The sequence below is a fragment of the Lactuca saligna genome, chromosome 4 (genome assembly GCF_052625555.1).
Source record: "Lactuca saligna cultivar CGN05327 chromosome 4, ASM5262555v1, whole genome shotgun sequence".
Taxonomy (NCBI): domain Eukaryota; kingdom Viridiplantae; phylum Streptophyta; class Magnoliopsida; order Asterales; family Asteraceae; genus Lactuca; species Lactuca saligna.
In genome coordinates, this window is record NC_136420.1 from 17,010,670 (window position 1) to 17,032,697 (window position 22,028).

The following is a 22,028-nucleotide window of genomic DNA, read 5'->3' on the forward strand; positions in this document are numbered from 1 at the left end:
AAACAACTACTATCTTAAAAACATGAAATCACTGCTAATTAACAATAAATATCTTAAAATTGTAAAATTTTATCATTCTCCAAAATTAAACATACAAAAAAACCAATACTTTTGTCTTCTAGAATTTTATCCTTCATTTATTAATGAAACTTGTCTAATTTTTAATATTTAATATATTAATCATTTAAAAAAAAATGTATATAATATATGCGGTGCGGTGTGGTTTTTTTCGTGGTTTTTGAAAACTAATAACCGCACCGCATCGCAAATTTGCGGTTTTTGAAAACCAGAAAACCTCACCATCAGTTTTTATTGCGGTTGCGGTTTATCAATTGCGGGTTTTGCGGTTAATTTTAGTTGTGGTGCGGTTTTTGCTCACCCCTACTTTTACCCATGTAGTTTCGCCCTTGCTTTATAGTATCTTTTATTCTTTTAGCTATTTTTAGTATTTAATTACAAAGGCCCCACTATACCCATTCCACCTACCTACCCCCACCATACCCTACAATGCCTATTTCCTCTCCTTTTTTCCTCACCACCACCACCACCGTAATAGACTCAGACTTCATAATCCATTTTCACACACCTACACATTAACTTTCGAACAAATTTATCTTTAGACAAGAAGATCTTGAACTAGGGTTCGTCATCATAAAAGAAAACACACAAACACACACAATCAAAAACAAAACTCACACACTAGAGTTTCATCTCATATATACATGATCAAAAACAAAAACATACACAAACACATACACAATAAATGAAAGACAGATCAGAAAATTATATATCCAAAGTGGAAAAATCGCATCAATCTAAAAATTAAATCTACAAATAAGGAAAGAGTGGAATTAAAGGGGGAATTGAAACGGAAGTGATGTTGGTTTACAATATAAAGAGATGGTGACAAAGCAAGAGGCATTATTTATTACCGAAAAAAAAAGAGGTGATGACGGAAAGAACTAGGGTCACCATCTCCGATAACCTCCATTTCGTGAGGTTTACCCTAAGGTTTCTTTCAAAGTCTCCGTCAGTTCTTTAAGACACAGACATATTAAAAAACTTTTAGCAATATTGTCGGTTGGAGATGATGGTGACGATGAAACAATGGAGAATAGAGGTCACATGTGCTGTTATAAGAAGTGATAATGGCGATAGAGGTCCATGTGGTGGTTTCGAGGGTTAATTTCGACAGAGAGGTGATATAGGTCCCCACCCCCTCCTTCATGAGAATCAGCGATAATGGTTCTTCCCTTTAAACGCACAAAACGAATAGCGAGAAAACCTAGCCATTACCATTGAACAAACCAGGGCTCAACCATTCATGGTTACATCGCCAATCTATGTCAGAGAAAAACATATGGAATAAAGATGTTAGATGTGATAGCGAATGACAACGATGACGGTCGGTGGTTTTGGTTCGACAGTACAACCTTGAAGAAGACATGGTGAATAAACCCGAACTAGAAGGGTTTTAATATGGGAGGGGTTAGTTATTAATTAATTAAAATTAAAATATAAAAATAAAACCAATAAAATATTTGATTAGGAGAAAATAGTAATTTTAGATGAAATTTGTAACAAAATGAAATCATATGACCAATCATGAAAAGCCTAAAACCATAGTGTTTGTTGGTGTAATGCTTTCTAAGGATATATTAAAAATACCACTTTTTAAAAACCACAAGGAACATTTGTCAAAATTTTGTCTTAACTTTATTATTGCAATTTTGAAATATAAGATTGACAAATATCCTTAGAAAAACATATGGAATAAAGAACTTTAGAGGTGATAGCGAATGACAACGATTACGGTCGCTGGTTTTGGTTCGGCAGTACAACCTTGAAGAAGACATGGTGAATAAACCCGAACTAGAAGGGTTTTAATATGGGAGGGGTTAGTTATTACTTAATTTAATTAAAGTATAAAAATAAAACCAATAAAATATTTTATTAGGGGAAAATAGTAATTTTAGATGAAATTTGTAACAAAATAAAATTATATGACCAATCATGAAAAGTCTAAAACCATAGGGTCTGTTGGTGTAATGTTTTCTAAGGATATATTAAAAGTACCAAGGAACATTTGTCAAAATTTTGTCTTAACCTTATTATTGCAATTTTGAAATATAAGATCGACAAATATTGTAAAAACTAGTTGTGTGACTCATATATTACATGTGTTAATTTGAAAAAAAAAAACATAAATATAAATATCAAAACATTTAAGAACTTTGAATTTATAAAAAAACAATGTTATAACTCGTGGAAACCACAATCGGTATGTTTAATATAATTATATAACCAAAAGACTAATAAATTAAAAAAATACATGTGTAAGTAAACCTGAATTATAATATGATAAGTAAAATAAACATAATACTTTAACATAGATTTTGAAACATTTATTTGTATACAACATTTGAATTTTTATTGGTAAAATTATCATACATATGTAAACTCAAAAACTTCAATCATTCTCTGCTTTTTACTCTCGACAAAAGCAACATACTTATGGTCATAACAAAAGAAACAATCATTGGAAATTGTTGACTTTGACAATGTTGACTTTGACTTTTATTTATGGTCATAACAAAACAATCACTGGAAATTGTTTCTTTTTACATTTGAATGAAATTTTGTTGTTTAAAAGTGTTAAAGACAATCTTGAAATAAAATTTCAAAGTCTGGTATTGTTTCCAGTTATGACCATTGTTTCTATAACGTAATTCCTCAATGATACCACTCGATGTTCAGTCCCACTATGTAAGCTATTTTTTGGTCGATGTTTCTTATTAACATAACCGAAACACTGAGTTTTAAAATTAACTTATGGTTTGGCATACAATAGATTTTATGCTATATTTTGCCCCATTAGTGAGAGTTTGAGGACTTGCAACAAAAAGGTGCACATAAGGATAATGAGGGATTGCTTGGAGAAACTAAGCACATAAACTTCTTCTTTTTCCTTCAAACCCACCAAAAACTTGCAAAAATAAGCTCAAAAGCTTCAAGAGGGCTAAAGTGTCGTTTGAAGGTGATGGAGGCTAAGGGTGGAAGAAACCTTAGCCATCACTTCCTTTAAATAGGCCCGAAGTGTAACATTCCAAATTTTTATAGAAAATTTCAACTTTTAATTTCATAAATATCAATCACAAGATGTCCAAAAATCACATTACATATCCGTATCATTTTAAAATTCAGAGTACAAAAACTAAATATGAAACCACGGGGGGAATGCATGCTGCGCCATCAAGCCGGACCCTTGACCTTATCAGAAGTACCTGAAACATGCAATAAAACTGTAAGCACAAGCTTAGTGAGTTTCCCAAAACACTCGAATCATATAATCGCATAATACCATGCACACACATAAACACATATAAGTTTGCCATGGACTCCCTCCATGGTCTTCATTGGAATGTCATAGGCTACCCTCATGGTCTTATATCCCTGAGCCATGGGCTCCTCCCATGGTCTTGCCAAATGCCATAGGCTCCTCTCATGGTCTACACATATAAATCCAATAACAAACAATTACATATTTCCATACAAATCATTTCGTAACCATTAATGGGCCGTCCTTAGTGCCTTCGATCCATGAGTGTGGTGAGATGACTTACCTCAAATACCGAACAATAGCGTACTAGGTCTCGACTCCAAATATCAGCTCTACTCAACCCCTAAACAGAAACAATTCCTTAAATACAACCCAAAATGCCCTAAAACCCCCTAAAAGTAAAAGTTGGTCAAAGACTAAAGTCAAAAGTCAAAGACAACGGTCCGAGTTGACCCAACTCGTTGAGTAATCCTTCAACTCGTCGAGTCCTAAATGAAAAATACAATAATTAGAGAATTAAGCTTATACCAGAATCGAGCGTTACACGAAGCCTGGAAAATTAGGATTTTGCCCTAGATGGTGGCCATGTCGTGATGGACAAGATGTCACATCATGAGACACAAAATTTCCTTCGCGAACACTCTTGGCCCTGCCATGTCGTGAGGATGTCAATCCTAAGTCCCGTCGTGGACATAGGTAGAATTAAGGAATGGATTAGATTTGCCATTAAAAAAAATAATAATAATGAGCTTGAACCATACCCCTCAAAATAATAGGTATTTTGCAAAAGAAGTTTGTCCTATTTTTATGCGAAATCTCTCAGTTGATTAAATAATTTCCCTAAATCGGGTGAAGAGTGTCTATAAATTTGCGAAATTACTTAATAGTATCTACTAGAAAAAATCTTGCATTAGAAATTTATTGAAACGAAATCATATCTAGCAAAATAATAAGGCTTAATCAACATAATTATATATATATATATATATATATATATATATATATATATATATATATATATATGTGTGTGTGTGTGTGTGTGTACTAGGAAACTTATTTGGATCGTGATAATCACGGCCCTAAAGAATTGATCTTTGAGCTATTTTGAAGTGAGTTGATTTTCAAAGTATAATACCTTCAAAAGAAAAAAGAAAAAAAAAAGTATTGTTTTAATAGAAAAAGGATATGAAAGAAAGATGTTATAATAAACAATAAAATTATGTTGATTTTTCTTGTATTTAAAAAGAAACCGGTTGAATGAAAAAGTAGCAGTATCCTTTCATTAATTATATATAATAAAATTAATTATGTGAGCTATTTCATCCTAATCCCCCTACACCCACCAATGAAGGTTTTAACAACAAAAGGATATGAACTTAACCATTTGAAGAGTAAGAATTTTATGACATGGTTGATATCACTTATCAGTGTTAGAACTCTTGAAAGGCATTGTCAATATTTTTTTAGTTGGTAAATTTTCTACAATAACTTGAGCAATTTTAATTATTTCATTCCTAAATGACCAATCAAGTTTTTTATAATGAAGTAACCAAATGTACAACTTACATTTCTTAAATTGGGAAGGACGTTGTTGGTATTTCAGTTTTCGATATTGTGATAAGCACTAAACACCATAGGGGTAAGATTATGTCAAATGGTTTCGTAAAAGATAAAAAGACAGATTTAACTCCTTGAAGTGTCATGTTATCAACCTGCAAATGGAAAAATCATACCCATATCATTCCATAAGATCAATTGGAAATGTTTGAAGCAATAAAACCATTCAAAATCATGCCATCTATTCACAGTCGATCAAAATTGCGACAAACTGGAAATAACAATGAATCTCAGATGTGGAACAAAACCTTCAAAACAAACGAAACTTACTATAAAATAACCGGTCATTCCACCCAATTAAACCTAAATGTTTGAAGGGTAAATGACACAAAAAACACTCTTTTTACATAGAAATTCGATTTTGACACCGTGTTATTTCTTGTGTCAATTTTGACACTGTGTTTTCCAATTTCTTACAATTCTGACCACTTGACCGGTTAACCAGGTTACATACTGACGTGGCATGATGATGTGTCAGTTTTGATGACGTGGCATGCTGATATGATATGCTGACGTGTCAAAATTGATTTTTTTTTTCCACAAAAAACACTAAGTTTTTACTTTTTTTCGATTTTGACACTAAGTTTAATTTTTATTTCAATTTTGACACTATGTTTTTTTTGTTTCAATCGAACATCATTTATCAAATTTTGTTCAATTTTGTCTATTTTCCATTTGAAACCGTATAAATATATATTTTTTATTACATTTTAAACCATATAAACATATTTTTTTCGTTTAAAACACATTTTTATTTAAATACAAAATGTTTTTTTTTCTTACATTCAAAGCATTAGTTATATCATGAAAATCAAACTAAACATAAGCTTCTAATAAGATGTAAAAATTTGATGGGTTGCAAACTTGATATCTGAGTTTTGATCGACTACACGCCTCTAAACCTCAAAACACATTTTAAAGTTGCATATTTAATATAAAATACAATATATATATATATATATATATATATATATATATATATATATATATATATATATATATATACACCTTAAATCCACCTATGTTCAGGACGGAACTTGAACCCTCAACCTCAAGGAGGGAAGGCAACACCGGGTACCGCTGGGCTAGAAGCTCTTTGGTAACTAATATATATTTATATATAAAAATATGGTTTAAGTGTAAAAAAATGTATTTATACAAAACTATGGTTTTTAAATGAAAAAAAAAACATTTTTATACAGTTTAAATATATTAAAAAATATTTATACGATTTCAAATAGAAAATTGTTAACATTGAACAAAATTGGAAAAAATAATGTTCGATTTGGAACAAAAAAACATAGTGTCAAAGTTGAAAGGAAAAATTAAATTTAGTGTCAAAATCGAAAAAAAAAAATAAAACTTAGTGTTTTTGTGAGAAAAAAAATTTCAATTTTGACACGTCTTCATACAATGTCAGCATGCCACGTCATCAAAACTGACACGTCATCATGTCACGTCAGCATGTAACCTGGTTAATCGGTCAAGTGGTCAGAATTATAACAAATTGGAAAACACAGTGTCAAAATTGACACAAAAAATAGCACGGTGTCAAAATCGAATTTCTATGTAAAAATAATGTTTTTTGTGCAATTTACCCATGTTTGAAGCATTAAAATTATTCAAAATCGCATCAAATGGAGGAATAAGTTTCAAGGGTTCTAAAATTATTTAAGTTATTTTAGTAATTAGCTTAAGAAAATAAGCTTAAAAAGGAGGTGGTAGAAGAAATCGAAACGAAGGTATGAATATAACTTTGAAGCCCTTACTCTCTTAGTCTCTTTATGTATTTAATTCTGTGAGAGCTTGCTACATCCGACACCATTGAAGGTAAATAGCAATCCAAGGTGAAACAGATTAGGGAGAAACTGTTAATGGTACTTCACAGCTTTGAAATGTACAAAATTAGGGAAAAGGAAATCAGCGGGAATGAAACGGAAGTCGGGATGAGGGGCATTAATCTCAACTTTTCTCTTAGTCTTCTTCCTCAAGAACGCCCGAAGTTATTATGAAGAAAAAAAAAAGTGAAACACTAATAATGAGGAATACAAAATTGAATTACTCACCATCGGTTAGATAATGTAACATAATTATCTTATATATAAGAATAGAACCTGTAAATGGCAAGGCTTCCACAATCACCAAACTACAAACACAAACAAAATTTTTTGACATTTTCTTTCTTCAAGCAAAACCATCAACAAAAATAACAGAAAAACAGAGGCCTACCTTCACTCTTCGCTGAGAGAAATTTAAGGATATTAGGTTTAAGATCACGTTTCTCGAGAACAATGGAAGCAGTGGTGTCTGCGTAAAAAATAAGAACCATACCTGTTGAACTTTGGTTTCAGAAGAGAGAAAAACGAAGAGAAGCAAATGAAGCCGATCGATTTGTATGGGACAGAGAGACGTCAGCTGTCGTGGATAGCAATATCCAGCACACGAGAGAAACCTAGCTGCAATTGGGAAGCCGGAGACGTGGACCGCCTTTTCCTACGCAAATCAACCCTCAAAAAGGTTCGTCTTTGAATAAGAAAGAGCCCAGGGTCGGAAGTTGGAAGCCAAGATGGAGGCATGAAGAGGAAGATATCCACAGGATACAGCCAGAAATACCAAAAGTTTGAGTAAATTCCACTAATCGTCCATCGTGTAGGTGTCAAAAGGCACGTTCGATCCTTATTTTTAAAAATTAACTCGGATCGTCTTTGATATGTTTAAAATGTGCACGTTTTGTCCCTGGAAGTCATAAAATGACTATATTGCCCTTTTCTATTTCTTTTTCATTTATTTTTTATTTGTTTAATATTTTTTTATTTATTGATTATTTTTTATTATCTGAAATCATAAACCCTAAGAATGCCTAAAAGCCTGTGATCCCCATCGAAGATTTCCCTCATACGTGACCGGATCCATCTACAATTACTCTGTTTCTTCCTCCTCGTGCAAATCCGGTCACCGACTATTCTGGTTCTTCCTTATTCGACAACTTCGGTCATGGTTGCTTTGTTTCCCCTTCATCCTGATCTAATCCATTAGGATTGAGTGGTGCGGATGTCAAGATTGGGATTAAGGGGAGTATATTGTATAGGGGTAGAGTTTACATGTTCGTAGTCATCCAAGGATTCATGGAGCTTCCGATATATAAGCCTTCTTCCATCACTACCATGATTACATCACTATTTGTCCAAGATATCCCCATCTCTAACCGTACTTTGGTTATGCTTAGAACAGAGTTCGGAAGACTAATGGTGATCGGAAAGTATACGACAATTCTAGCCAGAGATGATAATTTCAGTGCTCAAAATCGGAAAACTGGTGGTTTTCCGAAAACTATTGGGGAATTTTGGAAGAGGGAAGTGAGATCAATAAAGAGAAAAAGAAGAACATCATCTCAATGAAGATTTTGATGGTGTTGTTGTTTGTACAGGACATTATACAGATCCCTGAATTGCATAGATTCTAGGTATTCATTCCTCTTCTCTTAATTCAGTACCCTTTTGGTTAATTCATGATCATTAAACTGAAACTATGCACCCCCAAATTCTCAATAAAATTGAAATCAGAAGAATCTTAAACGAGATTTGGTTCTTACTAGGTACCGATCGGTAGCCGAGGAAACAGATTCATATACGCATACCGTACACCGGAGCCCTTGTGAGAACATGTATCATTGTTCTTGTATGTCTTAGGTTTTTCAAACATGGAATTTGAGAAAAATTAATAGATGAGTAATTAGTTGTCAGGTTGTGGTGATAATTAGGAGCTCTGCATCTGCTATCAATATTTTTAGAGAGATTGCAATTATAGCTAAGAATTCTATGTTGTATCTTGGTCAACCTCTAATGACGGAGGTGATGCAGCTGGATGGTGGAGAAGATGAAGTGACGAAGGGTGTGGGTGGTATAGTAGATGTTCAGGGTTTGTGGTAGAGGCCCCATTTTATTTTATTTTTTAATTGTTAATAATATAAACAAACCAAAAAAAATCAAAAAAGAAATTGATAAGGGTAAATTTGTCTTTTTAGGTCCGGTTAATGATAAGGTAGATTTATAGTGATAAATGCAAAAACTAAATTGTAATATTAGTTTAACTAAAATATTTCCTAAATATATTTATATAATCATTAAAAAATTTCAAATAAGTAGCTTAAAATGACTTATAATAACACTAGTTAAAAATAACTCTATATAAATGATTATATTGTTACCTTTAAAATCAAAAAATAATGTTTGATGTTTTAAATAATTACAATAATAGAAATTAAAATATTAAGCAAATAAATTTTAAAAAAATTAGTTAAAAATAACAACTATAAATAATATTAAACCATATATAATATTTAATTTTATTGATGTGTAACTCGCGAGTAGAAGTCATTCAAGCGATTGACATTATGACGTTATAATAGATTTATATATTATCATATAATTCAAAATAATCAATATATTATATCAAATTAATATACGAATTATTATATCAAATTTAACAACAACATTAGTGTTATATTTTAAAAAATATATATTTGTAAAAACTTCAACTATATAGGTATTTTTGTACATTACAATGTCAACTCAAATATAAATTTCAGTTCCATTTAAAAAAACAAAAGAATATTTTGTAAATAGTTAAAAGTGATAAATTGTAGTGATTAAAACAAAAACTAAATTGTAATTTCAATTTAACTAAAATATTTCTTAAATATATTTTTATAATCGTTAAAAGTTTCCAAATAAATAGTTTAAAATAACTTACAATAACAATAGTTAAAAATAACTCTATATAAATGATAATATTGTTAGATTTAAAATAAAAAAACAATGTTTGATGTTTTAAATAATTATAATGATAGAAATTAAAACATTAAGCAAATAAGTTTTAAAAAATTAATTAACAATAAAAACAACTATAAATAACATCAAATCATATATTATATTTAATTTTATTCATGTATAACTTGCAGGTAGAAGTCATTCAAACGATTGAGATTATGAAGTTATAATAAATGTATATATGTAGCACCTGGTTTCTGGTATGTAAATTTTATTCAAACATTTCTCATTTTAGCCTTGGACTCGGCGAGTCATGGGTCCGACTCGCCGAGTAGAGACGCGAGTCACGTTTTAAGTTGGTGACTCGGCGAGTCCATATCCTAGACTCGACGAGTCACCGCTGTTGGATGAAACCCTAAGTTTCAGGGGTTTGCACCCTATTTAAACGACTTCACTGCCCCAAGCCAGCCCCCATTCACCCTTAGAGCCCTGTATACCTCGTCCTAAGCCGTTCCTTGAGAGTTTGAGACTTTTGTGGGTGTTTTTGAAGATTTTGAAGGAGGAAAGAAGTAGATCCAGAAGAAGGAAAGCCAACCAAGCAACTATTGTGTTCTTCCAGCAGTTCCTTTGAGGTATAACCCGTTTTCCCCATGATTCTATGCTTAAAACTTCATTTGGGTCTTTCTTGGTCAAATCCCCAAGCTTGTATGTGCATTATATGTCGTATTAAGATGTTTGGCCTCTGGATCTAGGCAAGATTGAGCTCCAGGAGCTCAGATCTGTTAGCTTTATGGCCCCATGTTGCTTGTTAGCCCTAGATCTACCCTTTTAAGGCATTTTGAGCCCTAAAATCCATATTGGTGAATATCCACACGTAAAGTTGGAAACTTTACGTGTGATTTGTGTCCTAGAAGTCCAGATCTATGAATGGCATGGACTGAAATCGAGCAAATCGGTGTATTTGGTGGATGCATGGCGGCGACTCGGCGAGTCTGGTCGCGAGTCACCGAATTGGTCCCTTCATGATGTATCGAGTTGAGCCGTGAGTCACAGGGGGTGACTCGGTGAGTTGGGAGCTGAACTCACCCATGTTAGGACTCGGCGAGTCAATGCCCTGACTCGGCGAGTCCAAGGCAATCTTCATATATCAAGAACAGACTCGGCGAGTTGTTCATACAACTCGGCGAGTCTTAGCATATGTGTTCTGCGGATGAAGATGAACTCGACGAGTTGTTCATACAACTCGGCGAGTAGGATGAAGGAGTTGAATGTCAGTTTAGAATTGGTCCCTTCATGATGTATCGAGTTGAGCCGTGAGTCACAGGGGGTGACTCGGTGAGTTGGGAGCTGAACTCACCCATGTTAGGACTCGGCGAGTCAATGCCCTGACTCGGCGAGTCCAAGGCAATCTTCATAGATCAAGAACAGACTCGGCGAGTTGTTCATACAACTCGGCGAGTCTTAGCATATGTGTTCTGCGGATGAAGATGAACTCAACGAGTTGTTCATACAACTCGGCGAGTAGGATGAAGGAGTTGAATGTCAGTTTAGAAGATGAACTCGTCGAGTCATAGCCTAACTCGACGAGTAGAATCAGGGACCCAAGACAATTGTCTGGACAGGGACTCGGCGAGTGGAGATCCACTCGGCGAGTCGGGTCAACTAAAAGTTGACTCCGAATTGACTTAGGGATAGACCAGGGGTAAAATGGTCTTTTTACCCAAAGGACAGTTAGCAGTGTATGATTAAGTATATTGTGGGAATTACAGCCAGGGAGTTTCCGGAGCAGCAGCAGCAGTAGTAGGTGATCAATTCCCACACAGACCAGCAGCTATTTCGAGGTGAGTTTCCTTCTAGTAGTAACGGGTCTAAGGCACCAAGGCCGGCCCGTATAGACGAGACGTTAGTATTAGAGTGTGGGCCGAGCCCGTATCTCTTAGTTGAGTTGATTATGATATATGCCAGTATGATAGAATTATTTTCACTTGTTGTCTGTGCGATACTTGTATGATATGAGTTGGCGGTTGAGTGTGGGCGAGGCCCGTATCTCTCCGAGAGTGGAGTGTGGGCTAGGCCCGTATCTCCCAGATAGCGAAGTGTGGGCGGGGCCCATATCTTCACGAGTGTGGGCGTGGCCCGTATCTCCCAGAAAGCGAAGTGTGGGCGGGGCCCGTATCTTCACGAGTGTGGGCGTGGCCCGTATCTCCTAATTGAATGTTGTTTGTTATATGCTTGCATGGTATGGGGTATTATGGGGGGAGCTCACTAAGCTTTGTGCTTAGGGTTTCAGTTTTGGTTTCAGGTACCTCCTCAACTAGGGGAAAGGAGCCGGCGCGGTAGCAGCATGTCACACGCACACTCTTCGGTTTCCGCATTTACGAGCTTTTCTGGGATTGATACTCTGATATTCTGATTAGTTGTATGTTTTGGTTTTCAGACATGGTTCAGTTTATATTATGGATGATCGAATGATGTTTTAGTTATTAATATTTTCTAAAGTAACGTTTTTAAATAAAAAAAAATTTGATGTGAAAATTGGGTCGTTACAATATATTATCATATAATTCAAAATAATCAATATATTATATCAATTTAGTATATACAAATTATCATATCAAATTTAACAACAACGTTATTGTTATATTTAAAAAAATCATATATTTGTAAACACTTCAACTATATAGGTGTTTCTACGCAACGCGCGGGCATTCGCCTAGTGATAGATATAAAGGGGAACACGAGGTGGCCAATCTTGGCCGCAAAACAAAGCAGTCTGTGGCGAGTCTATAGATCAAAATAATAAAACGTCAAGATGATTTGTAGCATTTTTGTAAGTAATTGGAAAAACTAAACACGGGGGTATGGTGCTGAAATTAATCGAAGGAAATTTATGGTACTAAAATCAGATCATCATCTCCACCAAATTAATCGATGTCGTCTTTCTCCCAAATTCTTCAATCGTCTGATCATCCCTCTTTTTCACACATAAGCACACATATTCATTCTTCACTCTCCGTCATCAGACTCTGTCACATTGATTCATCGATTACCGGATCCGCCTCCTCAATTGACCCTGAGAAATTGAAGTCGGAACAAGGCCCTCGATTATGACGATTGAGACGATGTCCAACTCGATTACGTGAAAAATGAATTAAAAGCATACACAAAGCTCTCGATTACGTGAAAAACGAATTAAAAGCATTCACAAAGCCCTCGATTGAGACGATGTCGAACTCGTTAAACTAATTTTGACTAAGTCAAACATCACTTTAAACGAAGCGTTTACTTTACATTACGCAGTTGCGTATTGTAATCAAGAAGTCCTGAAGCAGATTCTCAATTTGAATCTTGCGGGTGTTAGTTTGTGGAACGCGTTAGGGTACACAATGCTGCCACCAAAATTGAGTATCACAAGGTATGTATTCTTCCTTAAATCGGCAACGATGAGCCTTTAATTAACCAGATTTTATGTTTCTATCGATAATTGATCATCTGATCAGTTTCATGCCATCAATTTAGTCATGTTCGAATCATAACAAAATTTGTAACGTTAATCGATAACTGGTTGTATATAAATAGTTTCTTGATTGAACATAACTAGTTAACAGTCTGATTTAGATTCATCACTTGGAAATTTTCAATGATTTGTTTTTTCGTAAATATTCATGAATCCATACCTATACATGTTGTTAATCACGAACTAGAGAATAAGGATAATCATAATGGTTGTAACTCATGTCCTTTTTGTCTTGTTTTTCCTTGCCTCACCAAGCTCCTGCAGGTGGTGAAATCTTTTTGAACCATTCTTTTAACTTAATTTAATTATTTGACCTATTTTACTTGTAGAGAATTCACATAAGAGTTCCATTTGTGTGGTATAAATAGGAAATCATTTGGAGCTTATTAAACCTAATCCAAGGGATGACTCGGATAAAATAAAGAAAGACAAGGAAACTGCTTCGTCTGTTTTTGGTAAATATATTGATCTGGTAGGAAGGTATTTTCAAAATGAGAGTTTTATGGGTCTAAGTGATGTTAAACATTGTGGGAAGATGAGAGATTTATATAATTTTATGACAAATAATCAAATATTGAAACAAAGTGTTTCTATTATACTTTTGCTACTAATGAAATGAAGATATGATTTTTTTATCTGTTTTACCTTTTTGTTGATAATTAACTATCTATAGCTAACTCATGAATCTTTGAATTACAGACCAAAGGAAACCTGCATTCAACTAGGAAGAAACCTTATTTACAGTTAAGTTAAAAGATCATTTTCAAGAGGGCCCCAGTAGATTATCCAATTATCAAAAGATATGGTAAAATGTATGGTTGATGCATACCTGATTCGAAAACAATGCTCGAGAGGTTTTATTTCTTCTTCTTCTTTTTCTTCCATAACTTCAATGACAATATCAAACTTGTCTTAAATTGTTTTTTAATTGTTCTTACCAACTTTTTCATTTAGGTTCCTATCAAGTTGTAGTTGTGAGAGCTTTCTACAATTGTACATTTCTTGGATTTCAGGTAATTCTCACATAATATCAAAAAGTTTATATAGAAAAATGATGATGAATAAAGAGATTTTATGATATAAATGATGCCAAATAGTGATTCACTAACCAAACTATTTTTCACCATTAAATCCCTTTAATAATCATAAAATCATTTAATTCACATATGAATTAGTGTGATTCACATGTAAATCGCAAATGAATCACATGTGAATCACATGTAATTTACATATGAATCAAATGTAATTCACGTGTAAATCACAAGTGAATCACACATAAATTATATGTGATTCACATGTAAATCACATATGAATTACATATGATTGACGTGCAAATAAAAAATGAATCACATATGAATTACATGTGAATCACATGTAAATCACAAGTGAATCACACATGATATATAAGTAATTCACATGTAAATCACATATGAATTACATGTGATTCACATGTAAATCTCAAATGAATCACATATTAATTAAATGTGAATCACGTGTAATTCACATATGAATCAAATGTAATTCACATGTAAATCACATATAAATTACATGTAATTCACATATGAATCACATGTAATGTACATGTAAATCACAAATAACTCACACATGAATTATATGTGATACATATGTAAATCACATATAAATTACATTTGATTCACATGTAAATCACAAGTGAATTACACATTTTCATATGATTCACATATAAATCACAAGTGAATCACGAACTACGTCTATATGTACACATGCATTTTGTGCAAGCTTTCTTCGTTAATTTAAAAAAAATAAATAAATAAATAAATCTTATGCAATGCTTATTTGAGTGTTAAAGATACTACCACATTTGAATATCACTTTATATAATCATATGTGAATCTTACATGATATACACATACATATTTTTGTGAGTTTTCTTGTATTAATCATTTTTTTTAATTTTATTGTAGATTTGGAAGAATTTGTGGAAAATATTGAAGATATGAAAATTGATAAATTGAAGAAAATATGGAAATCTTTACACGAAGACATAAAAACGCTTTGAAATTTTGTAGCATTTTTTTTTGTATCGAATAAAATATTTGCATTATTGTGTTTATATATTAGTAATAAAATTGGGTTTTTAGTGATTTAATTAAAAAAATTGTAGTATAAGAAAGATGCATATACACACCTAAAATGTAAATTTGTTTGGTTAAAAAAATTATACTTTTTCTGTAAATATTTCAATTTGTTTTTTTAAATTACTATTTTTAAAAAAAGTTGCATTTTTAAAAAATATATATTTGTTTTTAATTTCTTTTACAAAGTTCATGTTTTCAAAAAAAATGTATATTTAAAAAAAACGAAAATTATTAATTTAAACAAAAAAATCTAGAAATTTAATTTATTATGTTAATATTTAGACATTTTTATTAATATTTCCAATAACAAAAAAATTTAAACATTAAATAAGATTGGTAAGATCAAGGTTGTAGAACTCTTTACTCGGTACCTGCTCGGCCAACTACCGAGTAGCGAGTACTTGGGAGTACTCGGATTTGGTAATTCATATCGAAATATCTTTGGGAAAATCATATATGTCAAAATCATAAGTTGATTGAAATATATAACAAAATTAGATACATGTGAATACACAAAAACTGAGAAACACATAATGGTCTCACTTTGTGAATAATTACTGAAAATAGAATATATATATATATATATATATATATATATATATATATATATATATAGTAATAATCACATGTGTATGTGTGTGTTAAATAATAACTCATTAAGTATATTATACATATTAATCACCGAGTTGATCGAGTTTTACAACATTGCTCAAGTCAGTAAGGGGCTGATCGGGAAGTACTCGGGATTTTGTAACTCGCATCAGTAACGGGCCGAGTAGCAAGTACTCGGAGGAGTAATAGGCTAATCGGCGAGTTTTACAACACTGAGTAAGATAACGATCATGTCCTTAATGAGTTAATTTTGATTTAACTTTCCACCTTTAGTTCTTGGAAAACTATGAGTTCTCAACGGATCTCACCCATATATATATATATATATATATATATATATATATATATATATATATATATATATATATATATATATATATATATATACACACACACGCTATGTGTGAGACCCATGTATTACATGTGTTTATTAAAAAAAACAATACAAAATTCTAAACATTTGAAATTAATTTATAAGAAAAAACGAGAAAATATTGAATTATAAAAATTAAAGTGTTTTTTTTTTCTCGTTTAAATAAAAAAAATAATTTAGATAAATAAATAAAGAAAATTAATGAATCTTTAATTTGGTAATTTTGAAATTAAAAGGAAAGTTCTTTAATAAAATTGATATGTATATTCAATAAATACCATCTACAGTTTAATAAAATGAAAAAAAATAACATGTGGAATAAAAATTAATTTAAAATAACCACAAAATTTCATGCGGCAAAATCAATAAGAATGTCACATGTGGCTATATATATATATATATATATATATATATATATATATATATATATATAGAGAGAGAGAGAGAGAGAGAGAGAGAGAAAAAAAAAATATCTAGGTATGAACCTAAGAGTAGTAGGTGTGAGCAACTAGTTAAGGGGTGTTATCACATCCAAAAGGTATCACCTCATATGCCATATCAAAATTGTGTTATAACATCAAATTGAGGAGATAAGCAACTAGTTATAACATCTTTAACTTTCCATGTCATAATTTCTTTTTTTATCTTTTTTTTTCAATTTATTTATTTTTGATTGTTTTTTTTTTCAATATATTTTTTTAATCACGTTGGATTAATTTAAAAAAATAAAACATGCAATTTAATTAACTCCTAGATTAACCATAGCATTAAAAACTTATAAATAAATAAATAAAAACATTACACACCAAAACACACACACACAATGTTAAACACACACACACACACCAAAAAAAAAAAAACTATTGTCCTAAAAACTAAAAACCGATCAACTAGTCGCCCTTCATCTTCCAAAGCACTAGCTCTTCTCGTGGTCTCTTATTTTCTTCACTTGTCTAAAGAATTGTTAAATCCTTCGCAATTTGATATTTCTCTGTTTGTTTACGAAGAAATTCTAAGTGCTTATTTTGCACATCAACCTTTTGTTGGACGATCAGATTGTGTTGGTTGAACTTTGTTTTCATTTCCACCAACTCTTGTGTCTTTCTATCAGTTTCGACCGTGTGACATTGAGCGCATTTCGTTTTGTTGTGTCCGATCGGTCGGCATGGGGGGGGTGTTGATCTCTTCGATGTCGGCGTTGAGGTCGACGTTAGTTCGTACATCGGAAATGTTAGAAGAACTAGAATTGCGAGACCTATTTGATTGTGCATCCGACGATGTTATCACCTTAATCTATTTTGGATCTAGCCTGACAATCTCCCATACTTTTTCAAACTCGAAAATGTGTCCCATTTTGACTTGATATTGTTCCTGCATAGCTTTGTACATATCAAAATCATTTGCACCACTTTGTTTTTGCGATTATTGTCTCATGAAAATTTCATTAAACTTGGTGCACCGGCAACTGATCGGAGTCCACTCGCTACTAAGCATATCGATATTGCGATATGGTTGTTTCTTCATAAGAGCGTGGAATTTGTCAAGCACAACTTCCCGAAATCCAATTCTCCGCATAATATTTCCGATGGTTGAACTCTTTGAAGTCCCGCACCATGTCGTCGTCAATGCATACTCCGTCCATCATAGTGGATGGTCTTCTTCCGTATTCGGGCCTGTCTTCCCTTTCCTATTTCCTTTCCCTTTCCCTCTCCCTTTCCGATTGCCTCCCGCTTGTGTTTCAGGAACAGTTTCTGATGGTGGTTGTGTGTTGCATGGAGGTGAAAGCACTAAAAATATTTTGTTGAAGATTTAGGTTTTGCTGCATGTAATGGGATGTAGGAAACTGCGTTAAGGGTGAGTTTGAGTTGAGCAAGTTCATATAACTTATGTATTGTGCGAAACTCATCGGGATGAATGTGTTTGTGTTTGGAGACAGGGTGTTCGGGTTTTGCTCCATATTTGGTTGAAAGGAAAAGTTTTTTTTTTTAAGTTGACAATAGAATGAAGATGAGAGAAAGATTGTATGGTTAAAATTATGTTTGTATGTGTTTATATATAAATTAAAAAAAAAAAATTTTTTTTTTGATATTAACAGCTCGCCAACGGTCAAAAAAAATGACCGTTCTACACGTTGTGAATCGTTATAAGGGCAACAAAGGGTAACAAAATGACCATTCTATTAAATTCCTTTAAAAACACTTTTTTGCCCTCAAAACTAAATTTGTAATCTCTTATTAGCCCTAAATGTAGCATCCACTCATCCTCTATCACATGTTGTCGCCTCCATCACCGACCACACCTCCTAACCTCGATTGCACCTCCATCACCGTCCACACCTCCTAACCTCGACTGTAGTAGAGGAGGCAAATGGTGTTGTCGAAAGTGTATATACAACAATAGAGGGAGAAGAACTCTTAGAAAAGATGGAAGTGATGAAAATGGTGGGGACTTAAGTGTTTCTCTAAATAGGGTAGTTGTGGTGATATATGGTGATTAGGGTGGCATGTTGGTAGCAGTAGTGATGGGTTTGATGGTTGTGGCTGGTACGTCCAGCAACAGTGGTTGTAATGATGGTTATGGTGGCAATAGTCGTTGCCTAAGGGAATAAAATCAATTCACCTTTTAGTTTTCATTGTCATCATACGCAGATGCTTTAATAACCTAAAAATCAAATAAGATAAACTCACAAAAACCGATTGAGCAAAACCAATTTCAATAATGCAATTTATCTGTCAACATGTATAAATACAAGTTAAACAAACATACAAATTTGTGTTTTTAAACAAGTAGCATAAGATAGGTGTAGTTTGTGTTTTTCACCCCTTGTGTCAGTTACGTTTAAATCAAAGCATGAACTCTAATCAAAACTCACAACTCAAAACTAGTTCAAAACTACAAAACATGAAATAATGTAATATCATCTAGAAATCAATCATCCCAAAATTAATTTAACACAACTCAAAACTGGTTTGATGGTTTTTTTAAACAATCAAACAACTTATACAAATGTCTGTCATCCCATAATATTGCTCCAAAAATGTCTCTCATGATCATAAACTTAATTTCATTAAAACATACCTTTTATAGAATTCACTCCACTTCACTTAAGCTTTGTGTTTCCTTTTGTTACTGGATTTAGCTCCTGTAATCTTCTGATATGCTAAAAGCCTTGAAGGTGGCAGCTTGAATTCACTCAGCTTCTTCTTTCTTCTCTGTTTCCTAGAAAGTACTTTTTCACCTTCAGTGTGTGCATCATCAATCACTTGTTCATTAGATTTCTCAACATCATGTTTGATCCTCTTTCCACCATTCTCAGAAGTCTCCCCCTTAATAAGAGATTTAATCCTCTGTTTATGTTCCTTTATCTTATGGCGAGGAACAATGAATTCATCTTCTCTGTAAGTAGCCAACTTCTTCAAAGGAACTAACTGATTCAACTCCTTGTCATCAACAACCAAAATCTCTTTTGCTTTCAATCCATAAGTGTTCTTGTTAACAGGTCTGTATTTAAACCTTGTTTTCAAATCCCCAATTGTATCCTCATAGTCCAATTTATAATACTCTTCTAACTCTTTCTTAATCGCCTCCTCCTCTTCTTCAGACCTTTTCCTTTTCTTCTTCTTATCTTCTTCATTATTTGAATTGTCAATCTTGCCCTTAAGAGTTTTTTCTCTAGTAGCCAAGAATCCATCACCGGATCCATATTCATTTTCCCACCCTTTTGGAAGCCCAAGAAACTGGTCTTCTTCATCAAAGTTTGGTTTTTCCAATTCACCATCTTCTTCTTCTTCTTCACTACCAAATCGTGGGTCCACATCATCAGCTTCATAGAAGTTTTCATCAAAAGCTTTCTTCATTGTTCTATCATGCTCATCAGGATCGAATTCCTCCTCAAGATCATGTTCATCTAATAAACAAACTTCATTTTCACCAATTCCTGCTGTTTCTCTAATCTTTCTAATCTTCTCATTCATCTCTTTCTTCTTCAAGTTCTTCATATGTTTCAGTTCTTCTTTTCTTTCAAGCTCTGCTAGTGCTATCCTTTCCTCTTTGTTTTTTCTTTGTAACTTTCTTGCATTGTCCTTCTTCCTCACTGAACCATCAACCTTTCTTGAAAACCCCATAACTCTATCACCTGCATTTTCTTCAAACCTAAAATTGAATTCTCTTTCGAAATTCTCTTGTCTCTCTAACTCCTCTTCATCCTCTGAAACATCTAATTCCACATCATTTAAGTGGTTGCTACTACCGGCCTCTTTATCTAACCACATCTTTTTCCTGAAATAATCCTTCAAAAACTTTTCATTTTCATCTAACTTTTCATCCTCTTCAAAATACTCATCTAGCTTCTTTTCATACTCAACTTCATCTTCATCTTCATCTTCGATTCCCCTTTTATCATTCTTTACCTTCAACAAATCATCATCATCATCGTCTTCATCACCTACAGCATCCAAAAACTCCTTTCTTAATACCTCCTGTTCTTCAGAATAACTCTTTTTCTTACCCTTGTTTTCCTCTTCATCATCTTCATCATCAAACTCAGGCCCTTTCTCAATCAAATGCTTTGCAGTCACATCTTTCAGATACATCGGCTTCCTTTTCTTTTCCTTATTATTATCTTCAGTTTCATCCTCATTATCCAAATCAAATAGCTTAGCATCTTTATTTTTAAGTGAAGGATCTTGCTTTTTGACCTTTATTAAAGCATCAAAGAACTGCAAATCCTGCTTTCTCGAATAATTGACAATATTCTCCTCGTCTTCAGATGACTCATCTTCTTCCTCGCTATCTATGTCCGAATCAATCACACCTTTCTTCTTCATCTCTTCATACCGCTGTATATCTTCACGTTTCTTGTTATGCTCATATCTGCGTGCGAACTCTTTGTTGATTTCTATTTTGGACAAGTCATCAGAATCGGAGCCACCATTGTCAAACAGCTTCATCCCCATTCTTTCTATGCTATGAACTCCGATAACTGATCTAGCAAAAAAAAAGTATCATTAATAATTACCCAAAATTCCAGTAACACACAACAACTATACATAAATTAGAAATTAGAGCTCAAAACTATACAAACTTCCAGTGGCAGACAAACATCATATGTGAACTCAGAACTCTGAATAAGTTATGCAAACTTCAGTAACATAAAAAATAAAATAAATAAATCAGATTTTAAAATCTGATATTACACATTAATCTGAAATTCTGACATTATACATTTATCTAAAATTAAAACTTGAAATCAGAAATCAAAATCGTACATTGAAATTTACCTCTATGGGTTTGCGTTTACGGTGGGCAGAGAGACCAAAAGAGCGGACAGAAATACCACCGGAGGTGGATGGGCGGCTAGGCGGCTACCTGACTTCGTATGTCGGACTGAGCAGAGAGATAGAGAGACCGGACAAAGAAACTGCAGCTTCGAGAATCGCGTTTGATCGAGAGAGAGAGAGAGAGAGAGAGAGAGAGGGGGGACAGGGAGACCGCCGGAGGTAGTATTGGCGTCTTCGTGTTCTGAGGGAGAGTGAGACGATGGTGCTTGTGTTTATCTCGGACTCGATTGAAACGTTGAATGAGAATCGGTTTCACCAAACCCTAGTTTTAAAATTATAATTAACTATAGTAAATTACAAGAATGGTCCTTTGGTTTGGAGTCCATCCATATCTTGTATCTGTG

General features: G+C 33.2%; 1 protein-coding gene and 1 long non-coding RNA gene across 4 annotated transcripts; both read right to left on the reverse strand.

Annotated features, from left to right (window-relative positions):
• Nucleotides 1-3,169: 3,169 nt before the first annotated feature.
• LOC145038327 (uncharacterized) lies at nucleotides 3,170-4,181 on the reverse strand. 2 transcript variants are annotated; one of them, XR_013679320.1, is made up of 4 exons: nucleotides 3,869-4,181; nucleotides 3,624-3,683; nucleotides 3,373-3,509; nucleotides 3,170-3,284 (listed from the first exon to the last, which is right to left on the reverse strand). It is a non-coding gene; the product is annotated as an uncharacterized LOC145038327 (long non-coding RNA). The 2 variants fall into 2 exon arrangements; XR_013679319.1 differs by having other exon boundaries at nucleotides 3,362-3,509.
• A 14,961-nt stretch (nucleotides 4,182-19,142) lies between these two features.
• LOC145041321 (KRR1 family protein) lies at nucleotides 19,143-21,934 on the reverse strand. Of its 2 annotated transcripts, none has more exons than XM_078989336.1 (2): nucleotides 21,625-21,934; nucleotides 19,143-21,326 (listed from the first exon to the last, which is right to left on the reverse strand). In XM_078989336.1, the coding sequence occupies exon 2, from the start codon at nucleotides 21,298-21,300 to the stop codon at nucleotides 19,450-19,452; it is 1,851 nt and encodes a 616-aa protein (XP_078845462.1). In that variant the 5' UTR covers nucleotides 21,301-21,326; nucleotides 21,625-21,934; the 3' UTR covers nucleotides 19,143-19,449. The 2 variants fall into 2 exon arrangements, with proteins under 2 accessions (XP_078845462.1, XP_078845463.1); XM_078989337.1 differs by having other exon boundaries at nucleotides 19,143-21,331.
• Nucleotides 21,935-22,028: the final 94 nt, after the last annotated feature.